A 27,487-nucleotide genomic window follows, 5' to 3' on the forward strand; every position below is an offset into this window, starting at 1 on the left:
TTTAAATTTGTGTCCAACTCTAGCTTCTTCCTGAGCATGTGTCCAACTCTAGCTTCTTCCTGAGCATGTGTCCAACTCTAGCTTCTTCCTGAGCAGTGCAGAGTAGTTTTTGATTATACCCCCTATTTAGGAGTCTAATTTTCAATTCCTCAGATTGTATATTGTAAGTATGGTCACAGTTAGTGTTTCTCCTTATTCTAAGAAATTGGCTCTTGGGTATTGAATTCAAGAGATGATGTGGGTGTGCTGATTTAGCGTGTAAAATTGTATTGCCTGCTGTGGGTTTTCGATATGTGCTGGACAGGGGCGTATTTAGGTTTTGTGCTGCCCTAGGCACTCAAAATTCTGCTGCCCCCCCCCCACCCCAGGTTTAAGGCCTTTTTTTAGACATAATATTTTTGGGGCAGGGTGTAAAAAATAAAAAATAAATGTCTTTTTAAGTAGATGTTCACCAGGGCTTGCATTCACTCTGGTCACACACACATACACACACACACACACACACACACATATATATATATATATATATATATATATATATATATATATACAAAACACGGGGGTGGGGTCAGCACTCTCATGCCGGACCGGGTACACATCCTATGACCCTGCAACATGCACAGCCCTGGGTGCAAACCAGCACTCTCAGGAAGCTGCACTGTTACCAGAGCCACAGGCAGTTAACCCCAGTCAGGCCTGGGTGCAAGGCCCAAACAGGGAAAATTACAAAAAAATATTTTAATATAAACACACAGAAAAAGTCCAGCACTCACTCACAAGCTCTCAACTAAGATAAAAAGCAGCAATGGAAGAATTAGTTACCGCATCTGGCCAAATGGGAAAAGCCCAGGTACCTCGTCAAGGTTTCTTCCAATAAACCTGGGTCCCTAACCAGCCACACAATGCAGGCTCACAATCAAACAACTGTGAAAAAAAGCAACTGTGAAAAAATGGAGGGTGCACAGGCTTATGTAATTTCCCCAAACATATACAAAACACGGGGGTGGGGTCAGCACTCTCATGCCGGACCGGGTACACATCCTATGACCCTGCAACATGCACAGCCCTGGGTGCAAACCAGCACTCTCAGGAAGCTGCACTGTTACCAGAGCCACAGGCAGTTAACCCCAGTCAGGCCTGGGTGCAAGGCCCAAACAGGGAAAATTACAAAAAAATATTTTAATATAAACACACAGAAAAAGTCCAGCACTCACTCACAAGCTCTCAACTAAGATAAAAAGCAGCAATGGAAGAATTAGTTACCGCATCTGGCCAAATGGGAAAAGCCCAGGTACATAGGATGTGTACCCGGTCCGGCATGAGAGTGCTGACCCCACCCCCGTGTTTTGTATATGTTTGGGGAAATTACATAAGCCTGTGCACCCTCCATTTTTTCACAGTTGCTTTTTTTCACAGTTGTTTGATTGTGAGCCTGCATTGTGTGGCTGGTTAGGGACCCAGGTTTATTGGAAGAAACCTTGACGAGGTACCTGGGCTTTTCCCATTTGGCCAGATGCGGTAACTAATTCTTCCATTGCTGCTTTTTATCTTAGTTGAGAGCTTGTGAGTGAGTGCTGGACTTTTTCTGTGTGTTTATATTAAAATATTTTTTTGTAATTTTCCCTGTTTGGGCCTTGCACCCAGGCCTGACTGGGGTTAACTGCCTGTGGCTCTGGTAACAGTGCAGCTTCCTGAGAGTGCTGGTTTGCACCCAGGGCTGTGCATGTTGCAGGGTCATAGGATGTGTACCCGGTCCGGCATGAGAGTGCTGACCCCACCCCCGTGTTTTGTATATGTTTGGGGAAATTACATAAGCCTGTGCACCCTCCATTTTTTCACAGTTGCTTTTTTTCACAGTTGTTTGATTGTGAGCCTGCATTGTGTGGCTGGTTAGGGACCCAGGTTTATTGGAAGAAACCTTGACGAGGTACCTGGGCTTTTCCCATTTGGCCAGATGCGGTAACTAATTCTTCCATTGCTGCTTTTTATCTTAGTTGAGAGCTTGTGAGTGAGTGCTGGACTTTTTCTGTGTGTTTATATTAAAATATTTTTTTGTAATTTTCCCTGTTTGGGCCTTGCACCCAGGCCTGACTGGGGTTAACTGCCTGTGGCTCTGGTAACAGTGCAGCTTCCTGAGAGTGCTGGTTTGCACCCAGGGCTGTGCATGTTGCAGGGTCATAGGATGTGTACCCGGTCCGGCATGAGAGTGCTGACCCCACCCCCGTGTTTTGTATATGTTTGGGGAAATTACATAAGCCTGTGCACCCTCCATTTTTTCACAGTTGCTTTTTTTCACAGTTGTTTGATTGTGAGCCTGCATTGTGTGGCTGGTTAGGGACCCAGGTTTATTGGAAGAAACCTTGACGAGGTACCTGGGCTTTTCCCATTTGGCCAGATGCGGTAACTAATTCTTCCATTGCTGCTTTTTATCTTAGTTGAGAGCTTGTGAGTGAGTGCTGGACTTTTTCTGTGTGTTTATATATATATATATATATATATATATATATATATATATATATATATATATAAAGACATTATTTTGCAAGTCAGATGATTAAAATATTTATATCAGAAAAAAATATCCTTCACTGTATGATAGTTTGTCAGTAGGTAGTTGTTTAACCTTAAACATCTTCTTTGGTGACTGACAGTTATTTAAGCAAAATATCCGCTTGGATAAATACGTAATGAATATACAAACTTCCCTTTAAAAGTACTTAAAAAATACAACAGTAGTTATGATAGGTTTAGGAATTGTATCCTAGGGGATAAAGTCACATGATACAATCATAATAAAGTATATACTTGTATTGTTTCTGAGTGTATTAAATGCATACAACATATTTTCAGTTGTGTTTTAAGTCACATAGTTGTATAGATTCAGCAATAAATACTTATTCTTTGCATTTATGACAGATAGACAAACAGTAAATGTACAAGTATTTAGTGACTAATCCGTTTAAGAATTTTAATGCTTAATGAAGATGTATTGAAGGGAGAAAGGCATATGCTGTTTCACAGTGGTCATGGTGTAGTGCACACTGCACTGTGTAGTCTGTGTGAGTCTCAATCACAAGGTGGAGCCAGGAAGAATACCGCATTCCCTCTCAGTCCAGCCCAGGCTGTGCAAGTGAGCTCCGCCTCCACTGTCACAACGTCATGCGCACCCATATACAATCCCATAGGATAGCAATAGCCGGGCCAGCCATTTAAGTCATTAGTAATTGGTTGATTTAGCCACCCGGCCCTGAGTTCAGTAGAGTGGCCCTAGGGACTCAAAATTCTGCTGCCCCTTAAAAATCTGCTGCCCTAGGCACTGGCCTTGTTGGCCTATGCCTTAATACGCCCCTGGTGCTGGATATAATTTCACCTGTGTTTGTCAAACTCTCGAGTGTGAGGTCCAAAAAAATAATTTTGTGAGTGTTTGTTTCACCAGTGAATCGCAAATGGACATTATTTATTTATGTATTTATTTATTTATAAAATATTTTACCAGGAAGAATACATTGAGATTTCTCTCGTTTTCAAGTATGTCCTGGGTCCACAAAACATTGCATTGATACAATAGGGTACAATAAAATACAAAAACAATAATAATACACAATAGATGCAAATATTTACATAGAACAGGTAAGAAATATATAATCAACCATGACAGGAGCATTCTGTTTTGAGATATGTAGAGAGGGATCTCTTAAAGGATATTAGGCTTGGGGAAGGTTTGAAAGTGTGCGGGAGGTCGTTCCATAACTGTGGCGCTCTGTGGAAAAGGAGGATCGAGCTGCTGCAAGGAGGATTGTCGCTGAGATAATTATAAAATTCAGTGATGGCAAAGATTTTGCCATCCTTGTTGTCCAATATAAATACCATATCGTCTATGAAACGATTCTATAAGACAATATCCTGTATAAACGGGTTATGACCAGAAAAAATGTATTGGAGTTGCCACCAACCCACAAATAAATTTGCATAAGAGAGGGCAAATTTTGCCCCTATTGCTGTACCACATAGTTGTAAATAAAATACATTGTCAAACAAAAAATAATTGTGAATTAGCAGAAACTTCAAACATTCACACACGAAAATGTTGTCCTCTTCTAAGTAAGAAGTGTCCCTGTCTGGAAACCACCTCACAGCTCTTATTCCTAAGTGACGAGGGATGCATGAATAAAGAGACTCAATATCAACCACTGCCCAACAAAAAGTGTCCTTCCATTTTATTCTTTTAAGGTTTTCCAGTAAATCACTGGAATCTCTTAGATAGCTGTATAGGTTGAAGACTAGTGGCTGTCGAATAGAGTCCATCCACTCGGACACAGGCTCCAAGAGTGAGCCTATGCCCGAGACGATGGGCCTACCTGGGGGGGATTTTGAATCCTTATGGATCTTGGGTACATGGTGGAAGATTGGTGTTACAGGTGATTTGGGGACCTAAAGTTCCACTTCTCTATTTTGTAATATACCCAATGCTTGTCCTTCTTCCAACAGAATGCCAAGATCCTTTTTGAATTTATTTGTAGGATTGAATGGTAAACTGCGGTAGGTGACACTGTCTGATAGCGGCCTCTTTGCTTCAGCAACATAACTGGCCTTATTAAGAAGTACAATCAAGCTTCCCTTATCTGCCTGAGCTTTTCCCAATGCAGAGCTGGTGTTATCATTTCCATTGTGATTGCTCTGAACTTGAAAAAAAACACATAGGAAGCTGAAAAAAAGTTGATAAGCAGAATCGGAAAGATTGGAATCAACCCCTATATTAGTTAATACAACTAACTAATCATATAATAATTTCCCTTTAAGGATGGCAATCTTTAAAGGGACAGTAAAGTCAAAATTAAACTTCAATGGATTTGATAGAGCATAGAGCATGCAATTGTAAACAACTTTCTAATTTACTTCTCTTATCAATTTTACTTAGTATCCTTTGTTAAAGAGTAATCTTAGGTGAACTTAGGAGCGTGCCCGTGTCTAGTCATCTGGCAGCAAGTTTTGCTACCTTGTTTATAGCAGTGTTATACATAGTTACAAACACTGCTGCCATAGACTGCTATAGACGTGCATGATCCTGAGCTCCTATAAGTCTAGCTAGCTTTACTCTTCAACAAAGGATATAAAGTGAACAAAGCAAATTTGGTAATAGAAGCAAATTGGATTTTTTTTAAATCACATGCTCTATCTGAATTAGGTAAGTTTCGTTTTTACTTTACTCTCCCTTTAAGTTGTCAGTTTATAATTAAAGCTATTAACGTGGCTTTAAATTTCCTAAATGTATTATAGAGGCCACTTCAGAGAATACAGATCACTTCCTTGAATGTAGCTTAGTGTGGCTTATTTCCTGTTCTTGGAAGTACAAATTAAAGAACTCAGACTTTAGTTTCCATGACATACATTTAAGTTTTGGTTCTGTGGTGGTGGATAGATTAGGCTTCATTTAATAAAATGTGAAGGATAGATCCCAAACTTCTTCATTAAGCTCAATTTAATAAAATGTTAACGTCCCTTTTATTTATTTAAAAGTACAAAAATGCTGTTTTACCCCCATATTTAAATGTATTTTTATTAACCACTTGGTAACTCCCTTTAGCATCCTGATAAACTATACAAATTCCATTTAAAAAGCAGCTTACTCATGAAATATTGTTATACAGAAGGCAGGGAATTGCCACTATTCCCAGAGGAATAAGAGAGTGCAGTGAAGGAGTAAAATGTATTTTTTCCCTTTATTGAATACATTTGTCAGATCATACTGCAGCCATCCTTTGTCTTAAATACAACTATTTATGTAGGAAGACAGAGTGGACAGTTAATGTATCTGATATATGTTTACAGCTAAGCATTGACATTCATAAAGTGTTATTTGTGGTGAGTAGTCATTAATGTGCTGCTCTTTCAATATAGATACATTTATTTTATTTTTTCCAATGTTATACCCTTTAAAGGTTTACAGTGTCAACTAAAGTTTTTTTTGTTTTTTTTGTACAAAGCAGTTCACTTAAACGGTTATTCCTCTCATTCTTCACTGAAAGGAACAGGAAAGTAAAATGAATTTTGCCACTGGCGTTGCTGGTTTTAACATAATGTTAAAGTAAAACAAACATTTAAAATGATAGATGGGTCTTCTAGTTTTTTCACAATTTGCATACAGGTTATTCAGGTTAAAATAATATCTACTTTTATGTTCTGTTTCAAATCTGTGGTCTGACAATTTATGACTTTAAGTAGCATAATGTTTGAGACCATCTGGAAGTTTGTTGCCAGGAATTTGTTCTTCTCTTTGGTAAATATTAAAGTTGAAGTTAATCCTGTATAAATAAATATACATTGTCTTCAAACACTCCGAAAAGGAAACTAATTCCTAGTCATTCCCATTTCACTTTTATGTCAGCTAGAGAAAAATGTGTATTAAAATTGTTGCTTAAGTTATTTATTTGAATTACCTTTATGTACCGCAGTAATACATGATCTGTTTGCATTACATAGATTATGTTCCAAACACGTCTGACGATGAAGGACGGTATAAAATTGGTAACCAAGCCACTGTTGGAATGTTTAATCTGAACAAACTGCTTCTAGCTTTGACCCCCATCATGGACACCAGACAAAAACAACTGTGAGTAATCCTCCTATCCTGTGTAACTTTAGAATGTTGAGAGATCAGAGATTGCAGCAATAATACCTTGAACATATGTGCTGTCTTATGCTATTATACATTCTTTTTGTGTTTTCTTTTCTTCTTATGTATCCTTACGACTGCTATAAAAAATATTTTAATGAATGATTAATAACAGGTGACGTGTGCTTGACTTAAAGGGACACTCGAGTCAAAATCAACGTTTATGCTTCAGAAAGAGCTTGCAGTTTTAAGACACTTTCAAATTTACTTCCATTATCATATTTTGCACAGTCTTTTTATATTCACACTTTTCTGGTGAACAAAATCCTACTGAGCATGAGCACAAGCTCACAGGGTTATACATATACTAGTATGTGATTGATTGATATCTGTCACATGATACAGGGGCCGGAAAATGGGAGAAAAAATAAATTTGTTAGAAAAAAATCTACTGCTTATTTGAAATTCAGAGTAGGGGGTAGATTTATCATACCTTGGGCAGACATGATTTGATATAGGGAATCATGTACACACTGCATCGCTAAATGCCGACAGCATACGCTATCTGCATTTAACATTGCACAAGCAGTTCTGGTGAACTGCTTGTGCAATTCCGCCCCCTGCAGATTAGCAGCTAATCGGCCGCTAGCAGGGGGTGTCAATCAACCCGATCGTATACGATCGGGGGGATTGCTGTCCGTCACCTCAGAGCTGGCGGATGAGTTAAGGAGCTACGGTTTTAAGACCGCTGCATCTTAACTCCTGTTTCCGGCAAACCTGAAGGCTCACGCAGAAACAGTTACATTCAGGGCTACACGGCCCTTGTTAAATCAGCCCCCATGTGTCAAATCTTTGGGATAGATTTATCAAGCACCGTCTGAAATTTAATAAATCTACCCCATTATCTTTTTGTTATGCACTTGTTAATTATCTAATTCTACTGTATTGAGAGGTCCTTTTAAAGTTTCACAAAAAAATTATTTTTTCTTTGTTGCATCTGTAGATTGTAAAATCTTCTCTTCTTGTGTTTTTGTTGAGTGTGGTTTTTGTATCTGTTCTTTTTTTTTCCGATAAGGTACAAAAACATAGCAGACTAAAAAAAAAACTAATTCAGAAGGAGGAGGGCCCTGCTCCGAAGATCTTCGTCTTACTGGTCGAAGGTGCAGCGATATAAGATTTGGGGTAGCTTTTCACATGGATTGTAGTTGCAGCAATGACTCAATGCAGATTTATTTTGGGATGAAAAACAGAGGAGAGATGGTAAGCATCTCTGAATAAGTGGGTTTTCAAAGAGCGCGTGAAGCTATGCAAGGTTGGAGATTTATAGAGCGGAATAGAGAGTTCCAGAAGACAGGAGCAGTGTATGAGAAGTCTTGGAAGTGAGAGAGGGACGTAGAGCTTATAGGAGTGGAAAGACATATGTCCGATAACGGTTTTGAAAGTATTTGGAGATAAGAGAGGAAATGCAGGGCTAGATTAGAAGTGGTGCGCTAAATTATTTCTTGTTAAAGGTTAGCGCACAAGCTTCAGGATTTTGGATATCGGGACTGCACTAACACCTTTGCGCCATAGACTTCTATGGGATGCGCTTAAAAAAAATCCTATTTGTTATCGCTCATGCACTAACCCAACACTGCAATAGATCACCTGCGCTAAACCCGAAAGGTGTTATAAATACTTTTACATTCCTATGTTCTTAAGAAGAGAAATGTTCTTTTTAATATATATATGATTATTTTTGTGTAAAATATATATCTTTACCTGCATATCTATCTATCTATCTATCTATCTATCAAGAGATATTGTGTAGACAGATATATATATTTTTTAATATTAATATAATATATTTAATATTTTAATGTTTTATATTTATATTATAAAGTGTAAATATGTATGTAATACTTATTTTAATGTGTTTTGTAGGTGTTTTGTGCAACTTTTACAGTTTACTTCAGGGCTCCAGCCACGCTAAATATTCTAGCACAGTTTCTGCTTTTGTTCGAGCACAAACTAGAAACTTTCAACTTGAAATATGATACGCAAATTATGACTTTCAACTCGAAATCTGACACGCAAGTTAGCGTGTTTGTTTTATCCATTGCCGCACTAACCCTTCTCTGGTTAACGCGGTTTACCATGGGCATGTAATATCAAGTCACGCGCTAATGTTAGCAAGTTCCACTGATATCGCGTATTCCATTCCACGCTATAATTTCTGTGCCACTGCCACTTAGTGCATTGAGCCCAGTAAAATTAAGATAACTACAATGGATTTTTATCATGTCTAAAGAGCAATCTTTCATATGGACAATAGACATTTATATAATTTACTAGACTTAGTGTACTAAGTAGTGTATGCGCCTTTGAGCCCTTGCAGAGCAATCTCTCACATGCAAGCCTGCTTTCCCCAATGTAAGAAGCAGTGGTCACCTGGCCCTTCTCTCTTGCAACCAATAGCAAGTCAGTGAGTAATCATCCATATGGGAAGCAGATGTACCAGTCGGCCACGTTCAAAGCGAAGCAAGGCTGACAGGTTCCCAAATAAAAGGTAATGTATCTGTGATGTAGTTTTTTGCCAATCACAAGGCAAAGGGACCTTAGTAAGCGCCATTATATCTGTAAACTTGAGGAAGCTGGCATTAACCTCCTTACACACAGCATGAACTCAAGTAATTTAAAAATGGAGTTGCAATCCGGTTGTAGACGAAAATGTAACATTTCTGGCATATTGTCAAGACCTCACATGTCTATTAGGTTATACATATAACTGTGTATGTATATATATATATATATATATATATATATATATATATATATATATAAATAATTTAATCGTAGAACGTAAGCTACATATTTTCTAATACATTTTATAAATTTGTTGGGAGTTGTCGGAAGGCAGACCAAATTAAGGTCATTTAGATATGGGAAAGAGCTAACTATCAGAGGTGGTGAGGACAGAGTGAGGGGGTTCCAAGAATGAATAAGCAGTACTAAAATAAGCGCACTTTCTCTTACATGGTGTATCCAGTCCACGGATTCATCCTTACTTGTGGGATATTCTCATTCCCTACAGGAAGTGGCAAAGAGAGCACACAGCAGAGCTGTCCATATAGCTCCCACTCAGGCTCCGCCCCCCCAGTCATTCTCTTTGCCGCTCTAACAAGTAGGTGTCCTAATCCAGTTTCGAAGAACGAACGATTATTACACAATCTTTATGTGGTTTATGAGACTGCTGGACAGCAGCCTCCTGAACGAATTACAGCTCATTCCACCCGAGCTGTGGCTTCCACATGGGCCTTCAAGAATGAGGCTTCTGTTGAACAGATTTGTAAGGCAGCGACTTGGTCTTCACTGCATACTTTTGCCAAATTTTACAAATTCGATACTTTTGCTTCTTCGGAGGCTATTTTTGGGAGAAAGGTTTTGCAAGCAGTGGTGCCTTCTGTTTAGGTTACCTGCCTTGTTCCCTACCTTCATCCGTGTCCTAAAGCTTTGGTATTGGTATCCCACAAGTAAGGATGAATCCGTGGACTGGATACACCATGTAAGAGAAAACAGAATTTATGCTTACCTGATAAATTACTTTCTCTTACGGTGTATTCAGTCCACGGTCCGCCCTGGTACTTAAGTCAGGTTCAAATTTATTTTTTGTAAAACTACAGTCACCACTGCACCCTATGGTTTCTCCTTTTTCTCCTAACCGTTGGTCGAATGACTGGGGGGGCGAAGCCTGAGGGGGAGCTATATGGACAGCTCTGCTGTGTGCTCTCTTTGCCACTTCCTGTAGGGAATGAGAATATCCCACAAGTAAGGGTGAATCCGTGGACTGGATACACCGTAAGAGAAAGTAATTTATCAGGTAAGCATAAATTCTGTTTTTGAATGAATAGAGTAGATATGATATTTGCAAATGATGACATAAAACTCTTTTACTGGTTTTAAATTTAACATTTTTTTTCTTCCTCTATCTCAAGTAGAAATTTAGTTTTAGCCTAACATGCTCATACTTCACTTATAGTATCAGTTATGTGAAGTGATTAAATATATAATTGATTATCCCCTTTATGATGTCATATGTGATGTCATCAGTATTTGAATTTATCATGTAAAGCTTTAATTTTCTTTAACTTTTTGGTGGTTGAGTACACATTATCCTGTGTTCCCTGGCTTTTATGTGCTTCAGTGCGAACTAGAGAACTGGTATAAACACACTAACACACTTCCACAAATAATCAGTTTCTAGATATTTAAATATATTTGTTTTTCAGGGCTGCACAAGTTCTTGAAGTATTTCCAGCCATGTATTATAGAAGGTATGTTTCTGGATTATACTTCTCTATTAAACAGCTTTATGTATTATTACATAGACAGTGTGATCTGTGTTTTCTCATTCTTTTTTTCTTCTTCTAGGTTTACAGAGCTATTTAGTGCCAAACTGGGATTTCTTGACAGCAGTGAAGAGGACATGACTTTAATAGCATCTTTTCTTTATGTATGTAAAATAATTTCTGTCCCTAAGAAACACCCTACCAGTATCTGCTTCCTCTCCACTGACAATAAACTCCTAGACAGAACTGTAAAATGTTTTTCAACAGGCTAGTTGGCAGGCTTGATCTCTCAACTACCTGATATTGTTTTTTTGTGATATTTTGTCCTGTTGGCCACTACCTACTTATGCTATCCTGCTGGTCATTTCTCACATATTGTTTCCTGCTGGCCATTACACACATATTGTGTCCTGCTGGCCATTACCTACTTATTCTGTACTGCTGGTCATTCCTCACATATTGTGTCCTGCTGGGAGGGCCTCCCTCAGGGGGTGAATAGGATGACTTCTGTCAGGGGCCCAGTGGGCCCCATGTGGCAAGCACAACTATTATTAAAAAAAATGTTGTTTTTTTTTACATTTTGGCAGCCACTAGAGGGCGCTGCAGCAGAGTGCTAATGAGCATGGGAAGTGTCATTACAAGGAGTAAAGCAGTGATTTGCAACCTTTTTTTTTGCCGTGGCACACTTTTTTATATTAAAAAATCCTGTGGCACACCACTATCCCAAAATTTTACAAAATCACACATTGTAGCCTAATACAGGATATATATATATACAGTATATATATATATATATATTTCTTCTGTTAAGTGTGATCAGTCCACGGGTCATCATTACTTCTGGGATATTACTCCTCCCCAACAGGAAGTGCAAGAGGATTCACCCAGCAGAGCTGCATATAGCTCCTCCCCTCTACGTCACTCCCAGTCATTCTCTTGCACCCAACGACTAGATAGGATGTGTGAGAGGACTATGGTGATTATACTTAGTTTTATATCTTCAATCAAAAGTTTGTTATTTTAAAATAGCACCGGAGTGTGTTATTACCTCTCTGGCAGAGTTTGAAGAAGAATCTACCAGAGTTTTGCTATGATTTTAGCCGGAGTAGTTAAGATCATATTGCTGTTCTCGGCCATCTGAGGAGTGAGGTAAACTTCAGATCAGGGGACAGCGGGCAGATGAATCTGCATAGAGGTATGTAGCAGTTTTTATTTTCTGACAATGGAATTGATGAGAAAATCCTGCCATACCGATATAATGTCATGTATGTATACTTTACACTTCAGTATTCTGGGGAATGGTACTTCACTAGAATTACACTGTAAGAAATACATAAAGCTGTTTAATAACCAGAGATTATGTTTAACGTTTTTGCTGGAATGTAAAATCGTTTTCATTTGCTGAGGTACTGTGTGAATAAATGTTTGGGCACTATTTTTCCACTTGGCAGTTGCTTAATCTGTTTTTCTGACAGTTTCTGTTCTCCCTCACTGCTGTGTGTGAGGGGGAGGGGCCGTTTTTTGGCGCTTTTACTATGCATCAAATATTTCAGTCAGCAACTCATTGTATTCCCTGCATGATCCGGTTCATCTCTACAGAGCTCAGGGGTCTTCAAAACTTATTTTGAGGGAGGTAATTTCTCTCAGCAGAGCTGTGAGAATTATAGTTTGACTGAGATAAAAAACGTTTATTCTGTAATTTGTTTCCTGCTTTCAGAATTTGTTATCTTTGCTAATGGGATTAAACCTTTGCTAAAGTTGTGTTGTTTACAAGGATTGAGGCTATAACTGTTTCAATTTATTAATTTTCAACTGTCATAGATCTTCTGTGCTTCTTAAAGGCACAGTACGTTTTAATATTATTCTAATTGAATTGTATTTCCAAGTTGCAAGTTTATTACTAGTGTGTTAAACATGTCTGATTCAGAGGATGATACCTGTGTCATTTGTTGCAATGCCAAAGTGGAGCCCAATAGAAATTTATGTACTAACTGTATTGATGCTACTTTAAATAAAAGTCAATCTGTACAAATTGAACAAATTTCACCAAACAACGAGGGGAGAGTTATGCCGACTAACTCGCCTCACGTGTCAGTACCTACATCTCCCGCTCAGAGGGAGGTGCGTGATATTGTAGCGCCGAGTACATCTGGGCGGCCATTACAAATCACATTACAGGATATGGCTACTGTTATGACTGAGGTTTTGGCTAAATTACCAGAACTAAGAGGTAAGCGTGATCACTCTGGGGTGAGAACAGAGTGCGCTGATAATATTAGGGCCATGTCAGACACTGCGTCACAGATGGCAGAACATGAGGACGGAGAACTTCATTCTGTGGGTGACGGTTCTGATCCAAACAGACTGGATTCAGATATTTCAAATTTTAAATTTAAACTGGAAAACCTCCGTGTATTACTAGGGGAGGTGTTAGCGGCTCTGAATGATTGTAACACAGTTGCAATACCAGAGAAAATGTGTAGGTTGGATAAATATTTTGCGGGTACCGACGAGTACTGAGGTTTTTCCTATACCTAAGAGACTTACTGAAATTGTTACTAAGGAGTGGGATAGACCCGGTGTGCCGTTCTCACCCCCTCCGATATTTAGAAAAATGTTTCCAATAGACGCCACCACAAGGGACTTATGGCAAACGGTCCCTAAGGTGGAGGGAGCAGTTTCTACCTTAGCTAAGCGTACCACTATCCCGGTGGAGGATAGCTGTGCTTTTTCAGATCCAATGGATAAAAAGTTAGAGGGTTACCTTAAGAAAATGTTTGTTCAACAAGGTTTTATATTGCAACCCCTTGCATGCATTGCGCCGATCACGGCTGCAGCGGCATTCTGGATTGAGTCTCTGGAAGAGAACATTGGTTCAGCTACTCTGGACGACATTACGGACAGGCTTAGAGTCCTTAAACTAGCTAATTCATTCATTTCGGAGGCCGTAGTACATCTTACTAAACTTACGGCGAAGAATTCAGGATTCGCCATTCAGGCACGCAGGGCGCTGTGGCTACAATCCTGGTCAGCTGATGTTACTTCTAAGTCTAAATTGCTTAATAAACCTTTCAAAGGGCAGACCTTATTCGGGCCCGGGTTGAAAGAGATTATCGCTGACATTACAGGAGGTAAAGGCCATGCCCTGCCTCAGGACAAAGCCAAAGCCAAGACTAGACAGTCTAATTTTCGTTCCTTTCGTAATTTCAAAGCAGGAGCAGCATCAACTTCCTCTGCACCAAAACAGGAAGGAGCTGTTGCTCGCTACAGACAAGGCTGGAAACCTAACCAGTCCTGGAACAAGGGCAAGCAGACTAGGAAACCTGCTGCTGCCCCTAAAACAGCATGAATTGAGGGCCCCCGATCCGGGATCGGATCTAGTGGGGGGCAGACTTTCTCTCTTCGCCCAGGCTTGGGCAAGAGATGTTCAGGATCCCTGGGCGCTAGAGATAATATCTCAGGGATACCTTCTGGACTTCAAATACTCTCCTCCAAGAGAGAGATTTCATCTGTCAAGATTGTCAACAATCCAGACAAAGAAAGAGGCGTTTCTACGCTGCGTACAAGAGCTCTTGTTAATGGGAGTAATCCATCCAGTTCCACGATCGGAACAGGGACAGGGGTTTTACTCAAATCTGTTTGTGGTTCCCAAAAAAGAGGGAACTTTCAGACCAATCCTGGACTTAAAGATCCTAAACAAATTCCTAAGAGTTCCATCGTTCAAGATGGAGACTATTCGGACAATTTTACCTATGATCCAAGAGGGTCAATACATGACCACTGTAGATTTAAAAGATGCTTACCTTCACATACCGATTCACAAAGATCATTATCGGTACCTAAGGTTTGCCTTCCTAGACAGGCATTACCAGTTTGTGGCTCTTCCATTCGGATTGGCTACAGCTCCAAGAATCTTCACAAAGGTTCTGGGTGCTCTTCTGGCGGTACTAAGACCGCGGGGAATCTCGGTAGCTCCATACCTAGACGACATTCTGATACAAGCTTCAAGCTTTCAAACTGCCAAGTCTCATACAGAGTTAGTGCTGGCATTTCTAAGGTCACATGGATGGAAGGTGAACGAAAAGAAAAGTTCACTCGTTCCACTCACAAGAGTTCCCTTCCTGGGGACTCTTATAGATTCTGTAGAAATGAAGATTTACCTGACAGAGGACAGGCTAACAAGACTTCAAAGTGCTTGCCGCACCCTTCATTCCATTCAACACCCGTCAGTGGCTCAATGCATGGAGGTAATCGGCTTAATGGTAGCGGCAATGGACATAGTACCCTTTGCACGCTTACACCTCAGACCACTGCAACTGTGCATGCTAAGTCAGTGGAATGGGGATTACTCAGACTTATCCCCTTCTCTGAATCTGGATCAAGAGACCAGAAATTCTCTTCTATGGTGGCTTTCTCGGCCACATCTGTCCAGGGGGATGCCATTCAGCAGACCAGACTGGACAATTGTAACAACAGACGCCAGCCTTCTAGGTTGGGGTGCCGTCTGGAATTCTCTGAAGGCTCAGGGACAATGGAGTCAGGAGGAGAGTCTCCTGCCAATAAACATTCTGGAATTGAGAGCAGTTCTCAATGCCCTCCTGGCTTGGCCCCAGTTGACAACTCGGGGGTTCATCAGGTTTCAGTCGGACAACATCACGACTGTAGCTTACATCAACCATCAGGGAGGGACAAGAAGCTCCCTAGCTATGATGGAAGTATCAAAGATAATTTGTTGGGCAGAGTCTCACTCTTGCCACCTGTCAGCAATCCACATCCCGGGAGTGGAGAACTGGGAGGCGGATTTCTTAAGTCGTCAGACTTTTCATCCGGGGGAGTGGGAACTTCATCCGGAGGTCTTTGCCCAAATACTTCGACGTTGGGGCAAACCAGAGATAGATCTCATGGCGTCTCGACAGAACGCCAAGCTTCCTCGTTACGGGTCCAGATCCAGGGATCCAGGAGCAGTCCTGATAGATGCTCTGACAGCACCTTGGGACTTCAGGATGGCTTACGTGTTTCCACCCTTCCCGTTGCTTCCTCGATTGATTGCCAGAATCAAACAAGAGAGAGCATCAGTGATTCTAATAGCACCTGCGTGGCCACGCAGGACTTGGTATGCAGACCTGGTGGACATGTCATCCTGTCCACCTTGGTCTCTACCTCTGAAACAGGACCTTCTGATACAGGGTCCCTTCAAACATCAAAATCTAACTTCTCTGAAGCTGACTGCTTGGAAATTGAACGCTTGATTTTATCAAGACGTGGATTTTCTGAGTCAGTTATTGATACCTTAATACAGGCTAGGAAACCTGTTACCAGAAAGATTTACCATAAGATATGGCGTAAATACCTATATTGGTGTGAATCCAAAGGTTACTCTTGGAGTAAGGTTAGGATTCCTTGGATATTGTCTTTTCTACAAGAAGGTTTAGAAAAGGGTTTATCTGCTAGTTCATTAAAGGGACAGATCTCAGCTCTGTCCATTCTGTTACACAAACGTCTGTCAGAAGTTCCTGATGTCCAGGCTTTTTGTCAGGCTTTGGCCAGAATTAAGCCTGTGTTTAAAACTGTTGCTCCACCATGGAGTTTAAACCTTGTTCTTAATGTTTTACAGGGCGTTCCGTTTGAACCCCTTCATTCCATTGATATAAAGTTGTTATCTTGGAAAGTTCTATTTTTAATGGCTATTTCCTCGGCTCGAAGAGTCTCTGAATTATCAGCCTTACATTGTGATTCTCCTTATTTGATTTTTCATTCGGATAAGGTAGTCCTGCGTACTAAACCTGGGTTCTTACCTAAGGTAGTTACTAACAGGAATATCAATCAAGAGATTGTTGTTCCTTCTTTATGCCCAAATCCTTCTTCAAAGAAGGAACGTCTACTGCACAACCTGGATGTAGTCCGTGCTCTAAAATTTTACTTACAGGCAACTAAGGAATTTCGACAAACGTCTTCTCTGTTTGTCATTTACTCTGGGCAGAGGAGAGGTCAAAAAGCTTCCGCTACCTCTCTTTCTTTTTGGCTTCGTAGCATAATTCGTTTAGCTTATGAGACTGCTGGACAGCAGCCTCCTGAAAGAATTACAGCTCATTCTACTAGAGCTGTGGCTTCCACTTGGGCCTTCAAGAATGAGGCCTCTGTTGAACAGATTTGCAAGGCTGCAACTTGGTCTTCGCTTCATACTTTTTCCAAATTTTACAAATTTGACACTTTTGCTTCATCGGAGGCTATTTTTGGGAGAAAGGTTCTTCAGGCAGTGGTTCCTTCTGTATAAAGAGCCTGCCTATCCCTCCCGTCATCTGTGTACTTTTGCTTTGGTATTGGTATCCCAGAAGTAATGATGACCCGTGGACTGATCACACTTAACAGAAGAAAACATAATTTATGCTTACCTGATAAATTCCTTTCTTCTGTAGTGTGATCAGTCCACGGCCCGCCCTGTTTTTAAGGCAGGTAAATATTTTTTAATTTATACTCCAGTCACCACTTCACCCTTGGCTTTTCCTTTCTCGTTGGTCCTTGGTCGAATGACTGGGAGTGACGTAGAGGGGAGGAGCTATATGCAGCTCTGCTGGGTGAATCCTCTTGCACTTCCTGTTGGGGAGGAGTAATATCCCAGAAGTAATGATGACCCGTGGACTGATCACACTACAGAAGAAAGGAATTTATCAGGTAAGCATAAATTATGTTTTATATATATATATATATATATATATATACACACACTGTACTGTGCTGTCATGCCATGCCTCCTTCAAACTATACATGACATATTTACATTCATTCACAAACAATCATAATGATTGCCTGTGAATAAATGTCAATTTCATAGTAACATAGTAACATAGTAGATAAGGTTGAAAAAAAGACTGAAGTCCATCGAGTTCAACCTATACAAATCTAAAATACTTACAAAAAGCTCCAGTTAAGCTTAAATAACCCCATTAAAATGTGACCCATTTAATACTAGCAATCATATCCATGAATTTTGTTAGTATACAGAAACTTATCCAGACTATTTTTAAATGTATCTATGGTATTGGCATTCACTACCTCCTTTGGTAATGAGTTCCACAATTTTATTGCTCTCACAGTGAAAAAACGTTTCCGTTGCAGGAGATTAAATCTCCTTTCCTCCAACCTTAAATTATGACCTCTTGTCAGAAACAATTTTCTTGGAATAAACAGAGCTTCTGCCATCTCTGTATATGGGCCTTGAATATATTTATATAAAGTAATCATGTCACCTCTCAAGCGCCTTTTTTCTAAAGAAAACAGACCCAGTTTGGCTAGCCTCTCCTCATAGGTTAATTTCTCCAATCCCCTTATTAGCTTTGTGGCCCTTCTCTGAACTTTTTCTAGTTCTGCAATATCTTTTTTAGCAATTGGTCCCCAGAACTGCACTCCAAACTCAAGGTGAGGTCTTACCAGGGCTTTATATAATGACAGAATTATGCTTTCCTCCCTTGAATCAATACCTCTTTTAATACATGCTAGTATCTTATTAGCCTTTGAAGCCGCTGCCCTGCATTGTGCACCCATCTTTAGCTTGTTATCTATTACTACTCCCAAATCCCTTTCCTCCTGTGTTTGGCTAAGTCTTGTCCCATTTAAAAAATACGTAGCCTGCTTATTTTTACTTCCAAAATGTAGAACCTTGCATTTTTCCGTATTAAATCTCATTTTCCATTCACTTGCCCATAGTTCTAATTTTAGCAAATCCCTTTGTAAAGACAGTTCGTCCTGCTCTGACCTTATGACCTTACTTAACTTAGTATCATCTGCAAAAATAGAGATGTCGCTATTTAATCCTTGCTCCAAGTCATTTATAAAAATATTAAAAAGAACAGGGCCCAGTACTGATCCCTGGGGGACGCCACTGATTACCTTTGTCCAATCTGAGTATGATCCATTTACTACTACTCGTTGCTCCCTATCTTTTATCCAGTTATTTATCCATGAGCTAACATTTTCAGCTATTCCCAGTCCCTTAATTTTGTGCATTAATCTCTCATGTGGCACTGTATCAAATGCCTTTGCAAAATCTAAGTATATCACATCCACTGATTCCCCTTTATCTATATTTTGACTTACTTCCTCGTAGAATCTAATCAGATTAGTTTGACATGATCTATTTCTCCTAAAGCCATGCTGATTAGAACTCATAATCTTGTTTACACGAATATGCTCATCAATATAATCCCTTATAATCCCTTCAAATATCTTCCCCACTATTGATGTCAGACTAACTGGTCTATAGCTTCCTGGATCATCCGTGCTTCCCTTTTTGAAGAGTGGCACCACATCAGCTTTACGCCAATCCTGGGGTACCATGCCTGAGGATAATGAGTCTTGAAAAATTAAGAGTAAAGGTTTGTCTATAACAGTGCTAAGTTCCCTCAACACCCTTGGGTGTATTCCATCTGGGCCTGGAGTTTTATTTACCTTAATATTTTCCAGTTTTTTCCTGATATCCTCTAAACAAAACCCAGTTAGTGGTATGGACTGGCATGTTCTATTATGTTCAAAAGTATCATTCAATGGTTCTTCTCTTGTGTATACTGAAGAAAAAAACTGGTTTAGTACCTCAGCCTTCTCCCTGTCATTATTTATCATGCTACCCTCCACACATTTTAATGTACCTATATTATCCTTCTTAGATTTTTTGCTATTTATGTACTTAAAGAACCTTTTAGGGTTAGACTTAGAATCCTTAGCAATTAATTTTTCATTTTCAATTTTGGCTAATTTGATTGCTTTTTTGCATGCTTTGTTACATTCCTTATAAATATTGTATGCTGAGTCTGTACTATTTTCTTTTAATAATTTAAATGCCCTACGTTTTTTCCTAATTTCTCTTAACACATTTTTATTTAGCCATAATGGCTTTGTTTTTTTATTTTTACTTTTATAACCATATGGTATGTGTTGATATGTATATTTATTTAACACATTTTTAAATATTATCCATTTATTCTCTGTATTTTTATTAGAAAATACATTGTCCCAATTTATATTATTTAATGATTTCCTTAAATCGTTGAATTTTGCTTTCTTGAAATTAAAAGTCTTAGTTAAGCCTTTAAAACACTGCATTTGAAAATAGATTTCAAATGTGACCATGTTATGATCACTGTTACCCAAATGTTCTTTAACTTCTATGTTTGATATTATATCTGTATTGTTTGATAGCACTAAATCCAATATAGCTTTACTCCTAGTTGGCTCCTCTATTAATTGTGACAAGAAGTTATCCCTGAGAACATTTAAAAATCTATCCCCCTTAGCTGAATTACTAGTTTCATTGGCCCAGTTTATATCAGGGTAGTTAAAATCTCCCATAATTACAGCACTGTTATTAGCAGCCTTACCTATTTGGATAAGTAGTTGAGTTTCCTCCGGGTCACTAATGTTGGGAGGCTTGTAGCATGTTCCTAGTAATATTTTTTTAGGATTTTTCCCCCCACTCTTTATTTCAACCCACAGGGTCTCTACATTGTCACTTGTATCATAAATATCTTCCCTTATTGTAGGTTTAAGGTTAGGTTTAATATACATGCAGATTCCTCCACCCCTTTTATTATTCCTGTCCCTCCTAAATAATGTATACCCCTCTAATTTAACTGCCCAGTCATGTGAATCATCCCACCAAGTTTCAGTTATACTGATAACATCATAGTCCTCTTCTGCAACTAAGAGCGTCAGCTCCCCCATTTTACCTGTCATGCTTCTTGCATTTGTTGTCATACATTTAATTTTCATGTGCTTTCTGCTGCTACTCGGTGTGCTTTCCTCTATATTTTCTAATGTGACATTTCTTAAGTCATCCCTTCCTTGAGATATTAAGGGATTGTCATATTCACAGACTGATCTCTCTGTTCTATTTTGTTCTAACTGACCCTCCCCCCCTTTGCCTAGTTTAAAAGGTTCTCTAAACGTGCTACCATCCTTTCCCCCAACACACCTGCACCCATGTCATTCAGGTGCAATCCATCCTTACTGTACAAATTGTACCCTAGTGAAAAATCAGCCCAGTGTTCTAAAAAGTCAAACCCCTCATTTTTACACCATGTCTTTAGCCATGAATTAACAGACCTTAACTCCTTCTGCCTTACTGAATTAGCACACGGCACTGTTAATATCTCAGAAAATATTACTTTGGAGGTCCTTGCTTTAAGCTTGCTACCTAACTCCCTGAAGTCATTTTTTAGGACTCTCCATCTCCCACCGATTCCTTCATTAGTACCAATATGCACCATGACTGCAGGATCAGACCCACATCCCTCTAACAATCTATCAATACGCTCCACAATATGCCTAACACGAGCCCCTGGAAGACAGAAAACTGTTCTATGTAAAGGGTCTGGATGACAAATTACCCTATCAACCTTCCTAATAATAGAGTCTCCTACCACCAACATCTGCCTCTGGCCCTGACTTGTATGCCCCTCTTCCATGACTGAAGGACTGCCCACCATAGTATGCTCCTCTTCCACAGCTAAAGGACTGTTCACTATACTAGGCAACACAGCCCTCTCTGACACTGCCACCCCTGAACTGATATCCCCAACATCTTCACTTAATCTTGCAAATCTATTGGGGTGTACCAGCTCAGAACTGGCCTGTCTCTTCCGCTTACTTCGCCCTCTTACTGTGACCCAGCTACATCCTGGAGTCTCCTCATCTGAATCCTCCCCATTCCCACTGCTGGAACCATTAACAACCAGCTCAGTCCTATCCATTTCCCTTTCAAGTGTCTGAATTTCATGTAGTGTTGCAATTCGTTCCTCCAGATCCCCAATACGAGTTTCTAAAGAGACAATATGCTCGCACTTGCCACAAACATATAATCCCAGAAGCGGCTGCTCCAGTGATGCAAACATGTGGCAAGCTGTACACTGAATGAGATTCTCACACATTCTTAATAAAAGGTTTAACTTAAAAGTATAAAATATATTTCCCCTTGGTTACCCCAAAACCTTGTTTGCCTAACTACCTTGGTTAGCTAACTATAATACTTAAACAGACAATCTTACTTTAACAGAGAATCAATACAGCAACCCTTAAAGAGGGTTGTAAATGATGCCTGATGAGCCTGTCACATACCTCCCAATATTTCAAAATTTGAAAGAGGGACACCCCCGCACTGTTGTCAGTCTGCCGTGGCACACCTGAGGATCTCTCATGGCACACTAGTGTGCCACGGCACACTGGTTGAAAAACACTGGAGTAAAGCATTAGCATTTGAGAGGATTTCCCAGTGTGCACTAAACCACTATGTACAGTATGAGACAGACTTGTCACTTCAGTTTGTACAGAGTGTCTCTGAGTCAGACGGCAGATCACTTTCATTTACAAAGTAGGTAGGACTTACTTAGTAAATGTTTTTTATTTATTCATTTCAGATTGTCACTTTAGTGTGGTAGTTGTATGGTGGGGCCAGGGGTCCATAAAAACTATTTTTTTTAACAATATGCAGCAGTGTATTTATGATTATCTGACAATGCTGTATAAATTCTATATTTAAAACCATGCAGAAATGTTTCCTCCTCAATACATAAATGGTAGGTGTCCTTTTGTCAGATTTGATTTTGTTTTATATTTATATATATATATATATATATACTGCCCCTTTATGCAAGGACTTTCAAGATGACAGGAGGAATTTTATCTAAGGTTTGTACATCTGCATAAAATGTTATACTCTCAGGCTAAGATTGCTCAGGGTTTGAAATGAGACAGGTTAACTTAACACTGTTCAGTTTACACCACAGCTGACTTAATTTTGAAATACATACAAGCAAGCCTAAATCCTGCATTTAACCAGATCTAATGGTATGAAACTGAGTACCACAGCTTATGGTTCCACCAAGACCATATAGAGTACAGCATTTTCAAAATCCATAAGTACAGCTGACAGATGGGAACATTTGTACACCAGATTTGAAGTGGTGCTCTTGGTTGGGGAAAATGGGGGAACCCCCCCCCCAAACATATGTCAACCTTACAAAAGTACTTTTCTTCATCTACCCATTCTGACAGATCAATAACAATAATGTACAATTTTGAATTCACAGAATAAATTTGTTTGTACATTTACAAATATGATTCTTTAAAAAGTGATCTCTTAATTTCTGCTATTTTCTTTATCATGCATGTCACACACTGTTGATTAGGGGATGGCAATGTGCAGACATTTTACCTCCTGTGAGTGTTTCTGTGGGTGTCTGTGTTTATGTCTTTGTGCTTTTGTTGGCATCTCTATGAGTGTGTATGTATTTTTTTTCTGTGGGTCTCTCTGTGAGTGTTTGTGTGTCTGCCTTTGTGCATTTTTGGGGGATGTCTGTGAGGGTGTGTGTTAATGTATGTCTTTGTGTGTTTTTTGTGAGTGTGTATGTCTTTGTGTGTTTTCTGAGGCTGTCTCTGTCGGTGTTTCCTTGGGTGTATGTGCAAGTTTGTGTTTGAGTTTGTGTGTGTGTCCATTGTCTGTTCCTTTTTAGGACATTTTGACCTTACTACTGATTATTCACATCTTTCTACAGATTTTGAGACTGAGACCTTTCCGGAAGTCAAAAATCCACCACTTAACCTTTAAATTATTGTTTAGGCAGTTCAGGGACCTTCCTTTCAGCCACTGCATGCTGTTGTCATCATATAGTTGGCATCTTCCTTGACAAAAAGATAATCAGAACTCCATATTTTGTCTTGTAAATCTACTTTTTTGACAAAACTATAGTCTACCTCATTACTTGTCAGGTCAATGTAAACAAGTGCTGAGTGTCTGTGTGGGTGTCTGTGTCTGAATGTGTCTGTCTGTTTCTTTGCGTGTTTGCTAGAGTGAATGTGAATCCTTATGTGTGTTTCTGCGTTTGTGTGTTACTACCTTTACAACCAGTGTTCTCTCTAAGGCCAGATTTGTGAGAAGCCCAACAGTTTATAAGGGAGCTACACCTTGCAGACTGCATTGTGTAGTGTTTACTAAATGCTCTAATTAACTGTTTCACTGCTGGGCTGCTCACAAAACTGGTTTTAGAGGGAACACTGTTTACAACATTTCCAAGTTTGACTACACTTAAGAAAAAAGTGCATATACGTTTTAGTCACTTGGTCAAAAATTGCACGTCAAAGTCGGGGGGGGGGGGGGGCTGATCAATGGTTAAGTAAGACCCTGCCTGCTGGTCATTATCTTATGCTGGCTCCATTTTAATACCAGGTTATCATTTAAATATTTAGCACATTGTGTGCAGTCGCCCTTTTCATGTAGTTGTAAGTTAGCGTTGTGTTAACGCTTCCATCCGATGCCGGATTTCTTGAAAATTAATTGGTTACTATGGTAACCCGACCTTACACTATGGGACTTGATCACATATATGGCGCCGCATGCAAGTGCGGCGCATATTTTTTACCCGTTGTTCCCTATTATGATAAAAGCAAGCACCTAACACATGCGCAATATCTACCTCTCTACCGTCATCCCCCCACCGCAATAACTAATAAATGTATTAACCACTAATCCGCCAACCTCCATATCGCAAGTATCTATTAAAGTTATTAACCCCTAATCCAAACAACGCAAAATATCTAATTACACTATTAACCCCCTAAACCGCTATCCCCCCCACATCGCAACTAATAATAAATGTATTAACCGCTAAACCGCCATCCCCCAAAATCGCCAATAGGATTTAAGCACCTCTCTTACTATTGGCTGATTTGATATTTTCAGCCAATAGGAAGGCAAGATACCTCAATATAAAACGGGTACCATGCATTTAAGCTTCAGTGTTCGATGGATGATCGCACCTCCATGTCAGATGACCGTGCCGCCGTTGAAGACCACTCCGCCTGAATGAAGACTTGTCGCCACCTGGATGAAGATGGATGTCCGGACTTCAGGAACGGTGAGTACATTTTTTGGGGTTAGTGTTAGTTTTTATTTTGGGGGGGGGGGGGTTATTTTTTAGATTAGGGAATTTTTAATGGGCAGCAGAAGAGCTGATTGCCCTCTTAAGGGCAATGCCCATACAAATGAACCTTTAGAGGCAATGGGTAAATTAGATTTTTATAGAGTTGGGTCTTTTTATTTTGGGGGGTGGGTGGGGGTTTTACTGTTAGGGGTTAATTTGTATTTCTTTTTAGGTAAAAGAGCTGATTGCTTCAGGGCAATGCCCTACAAAGGGCCCTTTTAAGGGATATTTGTAGCTTAGTTTTAGATTAGGGGGTGTTTTTTATTTTGGAGTGGCATTTCAGTTTTTTTAGAGCTATAAGATTAGGTTAAAAAAAAATTTTTGGGTAATTTCGTTTATTTTTTTATGTTATCTTATTTTATTTTTATTTTTTATGATCTTAGATTTTTTTTATTTGATGTAATCTTCGATTTTGTATTTAAATTAAATCTTAGGTTTATTTTTATGTAATGTTAGGATTATTAATTTTGGTATTTTAATAAATTTATTAGTTTAATAGTCTTTTTTAATTTTATGTAATGGGGTTAAGTTAGGGGGTGTTAGGTTAGGGGCTTAGTGATTAGATTAATACTTTGCGTTGTAGGGTGATGGGGTTTAGGTGTTAATAGTTTAAATAGGTAGATTGTGTTGTGGGCGGATTAGGGGTTAATAGTTTAAAGATGTACTTTGCGATGTGGGGGATGTCGGTTTAGTGGTTAATACATTTTATTGTTAGTTGCATTGTGGGGGGATGTCGGTTTAGTGGTTAATACATTTTATTGTTAGTTGCAATGTGGGGGGATGACGGTTTAGTGGTTAATACATTTTATTGCTAGTTGCAATGTGTGGGGATGGCGGTTTAGTGGTTAATACATTTTATTCTTAGTTGTGATGTGAGGGGATGGCGGTTTAGAGGTTAATATATTTATTATTAGTTGCGATGTGGGGGGAGGGCGGATAAAAGGGTATTGACGTGTAGGGTATATTTTTGGGAAGCGATTTGATTTTAATGGGAAATAGGTCTTAAAAAGCTAATTTTTCCTTATTTTATTTTAATTAATCTTTCTCAATGTATCGACAAACTCCGAGAGTGTATTAATGGTTTGCGCTTTCATTGGAAACCCCAGTATTATTTATAGATTAGAGGCTTCTGATACTTTCTATGGGATACGAAAATGTTTTCGGCAGCCGGAGTCCGGTTGCTCAAATTGAGGTATAACAGACGTTGGAAGCAGTTGGTGAACGATATTGCTTCCGACAGCATATTTATCGTATTTTGAGCGCACACAAACCTAATTACAGCTCAATGGAAACAAGCCCTTAGTGTGCGTATTAAAAGTAAATATTAGTGCCTGAGCAAAAGACTCAAGCACGCTAACTTCAGGACTTCGGATATCGCTACTGTGCTAATGCCTTCTCCCCTTAGACATATATGGGGCCCGCTAAAAAAAAGTTTTATATATATATATATATATATATATATATATATGGACAAGAAAGGGAAGTATAATGAATAAAAATCACAAAAATCACAAAAAAAAAATACTGTGTGGAATAGATAAAAAGGAGGACAATACACGAGATCAAGAAGATCCCTTTTAAATCTCTAAAATCAAAATCAGCATATACATCACATAAATAGAAACTAATACATAAATGCTCATAGAGTCCACACTATATGGAATATACATAAGGGTGATAAAGTCCAGAAAGCGAACACCCAAAGTGCTTATTTATAAAAGGGTTAGTAGAGTGTGGAAATTGATAGGAGAAACTTCAATCTCACTGTGAAGATATACAACTGAAGCCCTTAGGGTGTATACTCACAAGATAATACCTCAATCAGAAGTGACAGGCAGGAGTCTGTGCTGGAACTGTCGTGAAAACTCTACTCCAAATCTATATTTAGACTGGATACATACTGGGGCGGGTCTCAGGAAGTGATGGCGAAAAAAACTAAACAGATGCCGGTAATAGTGCAACAATGTTTAATAAGACACACTTGTAACATACAAACACCAAACAATATCGGTAGAAATGTGCACCCACATAGGTGCCCTCAATGTAATGAGGTAACGATTGCCCATTACAAATAAAATCAGCAGCTGAGGAACGAAGCAATAAAAGAAACCCTCGCTGCTAATGGTGGACTGGTCTGCGGTACTGTGGGTTGAGAATCGGTAACTACCTTCTTCATCAGAGGCAAAAGTTAGTATTACAACTTTTCCGCATTTTGTTAAGGGTTAGTCAGTGTGAGTATTGTAACTTTTCCGCATTTTAGTTGCGGCATTGGAAAATGTGTTTGCACACATATACATGTTATAAATAAAAAACGGTTTAACAGACACGTATTTTCTTTTCCATGGCTGATCGCAACTTTAATCCATTGCAGCAATCTGTTGATTGGTTTTTCAAAGAACTGAACTATCAATCCAGATTGGATGAGCGATAACATGTGACCAAAACATACGAAAATGAACCTGTTTGGGAACATCTACACACAAGACAACTTGGAAGGGAACTGAACAGCTAAACGGTCGTGGATTGGTCGATATTTTAAATAATGTGTTTTTATTGGTTGTTGATAAATTAATTGTTTA

The 27,487-nt window shown here is 39.2% G+C and overlaps 1 protein-coding gene across 1 annotated transcript in view; it reads left to right on the forward strand.

The window, feature by feature from the left end:
* Positions 1–27,487, forward strand: part of LOC128643644 (protein adenylyltransferase SelO-like) — a gene marked incomplete at its 3' end in the record, with an annotated part of 120,119 nt that overhangs the window by 69,942 nt on the left and 22,690 nt on the right. Inside the window, exons 5-7 of the mRNA XM_053696471.1 lie at positions 6,481–6,610; positions 10,882–10,926; positions 11,024–11,105. Of these exons, the coding sequence (XP_053552446.1) occupies positions 6,481–6,610; positions 10,882–10,926; positions 11,024–11,105 (257 nt within the window). The remainder of the gene's footprint in view (positions 1–6,480; positions 6,611–10,881; positions 10,927–11,023; positions 11,106–27,487) is intronic.

This window comes from Bombina bombina, unplaced genomic scaffold, assembly GCF_027579735.1.
Source record: "Bombina bombina isolate aBomBom1 unplaced genomic scaffold, aBomBom1.pri scaffold_938, whole genome shotgun sequence".
Classification (NCBI taxonomy): Eukaryota; Metazoa; Chordata; class Amphibia; order Anura; family Bombinatoridae; genus Bombina; species Bombina bombina.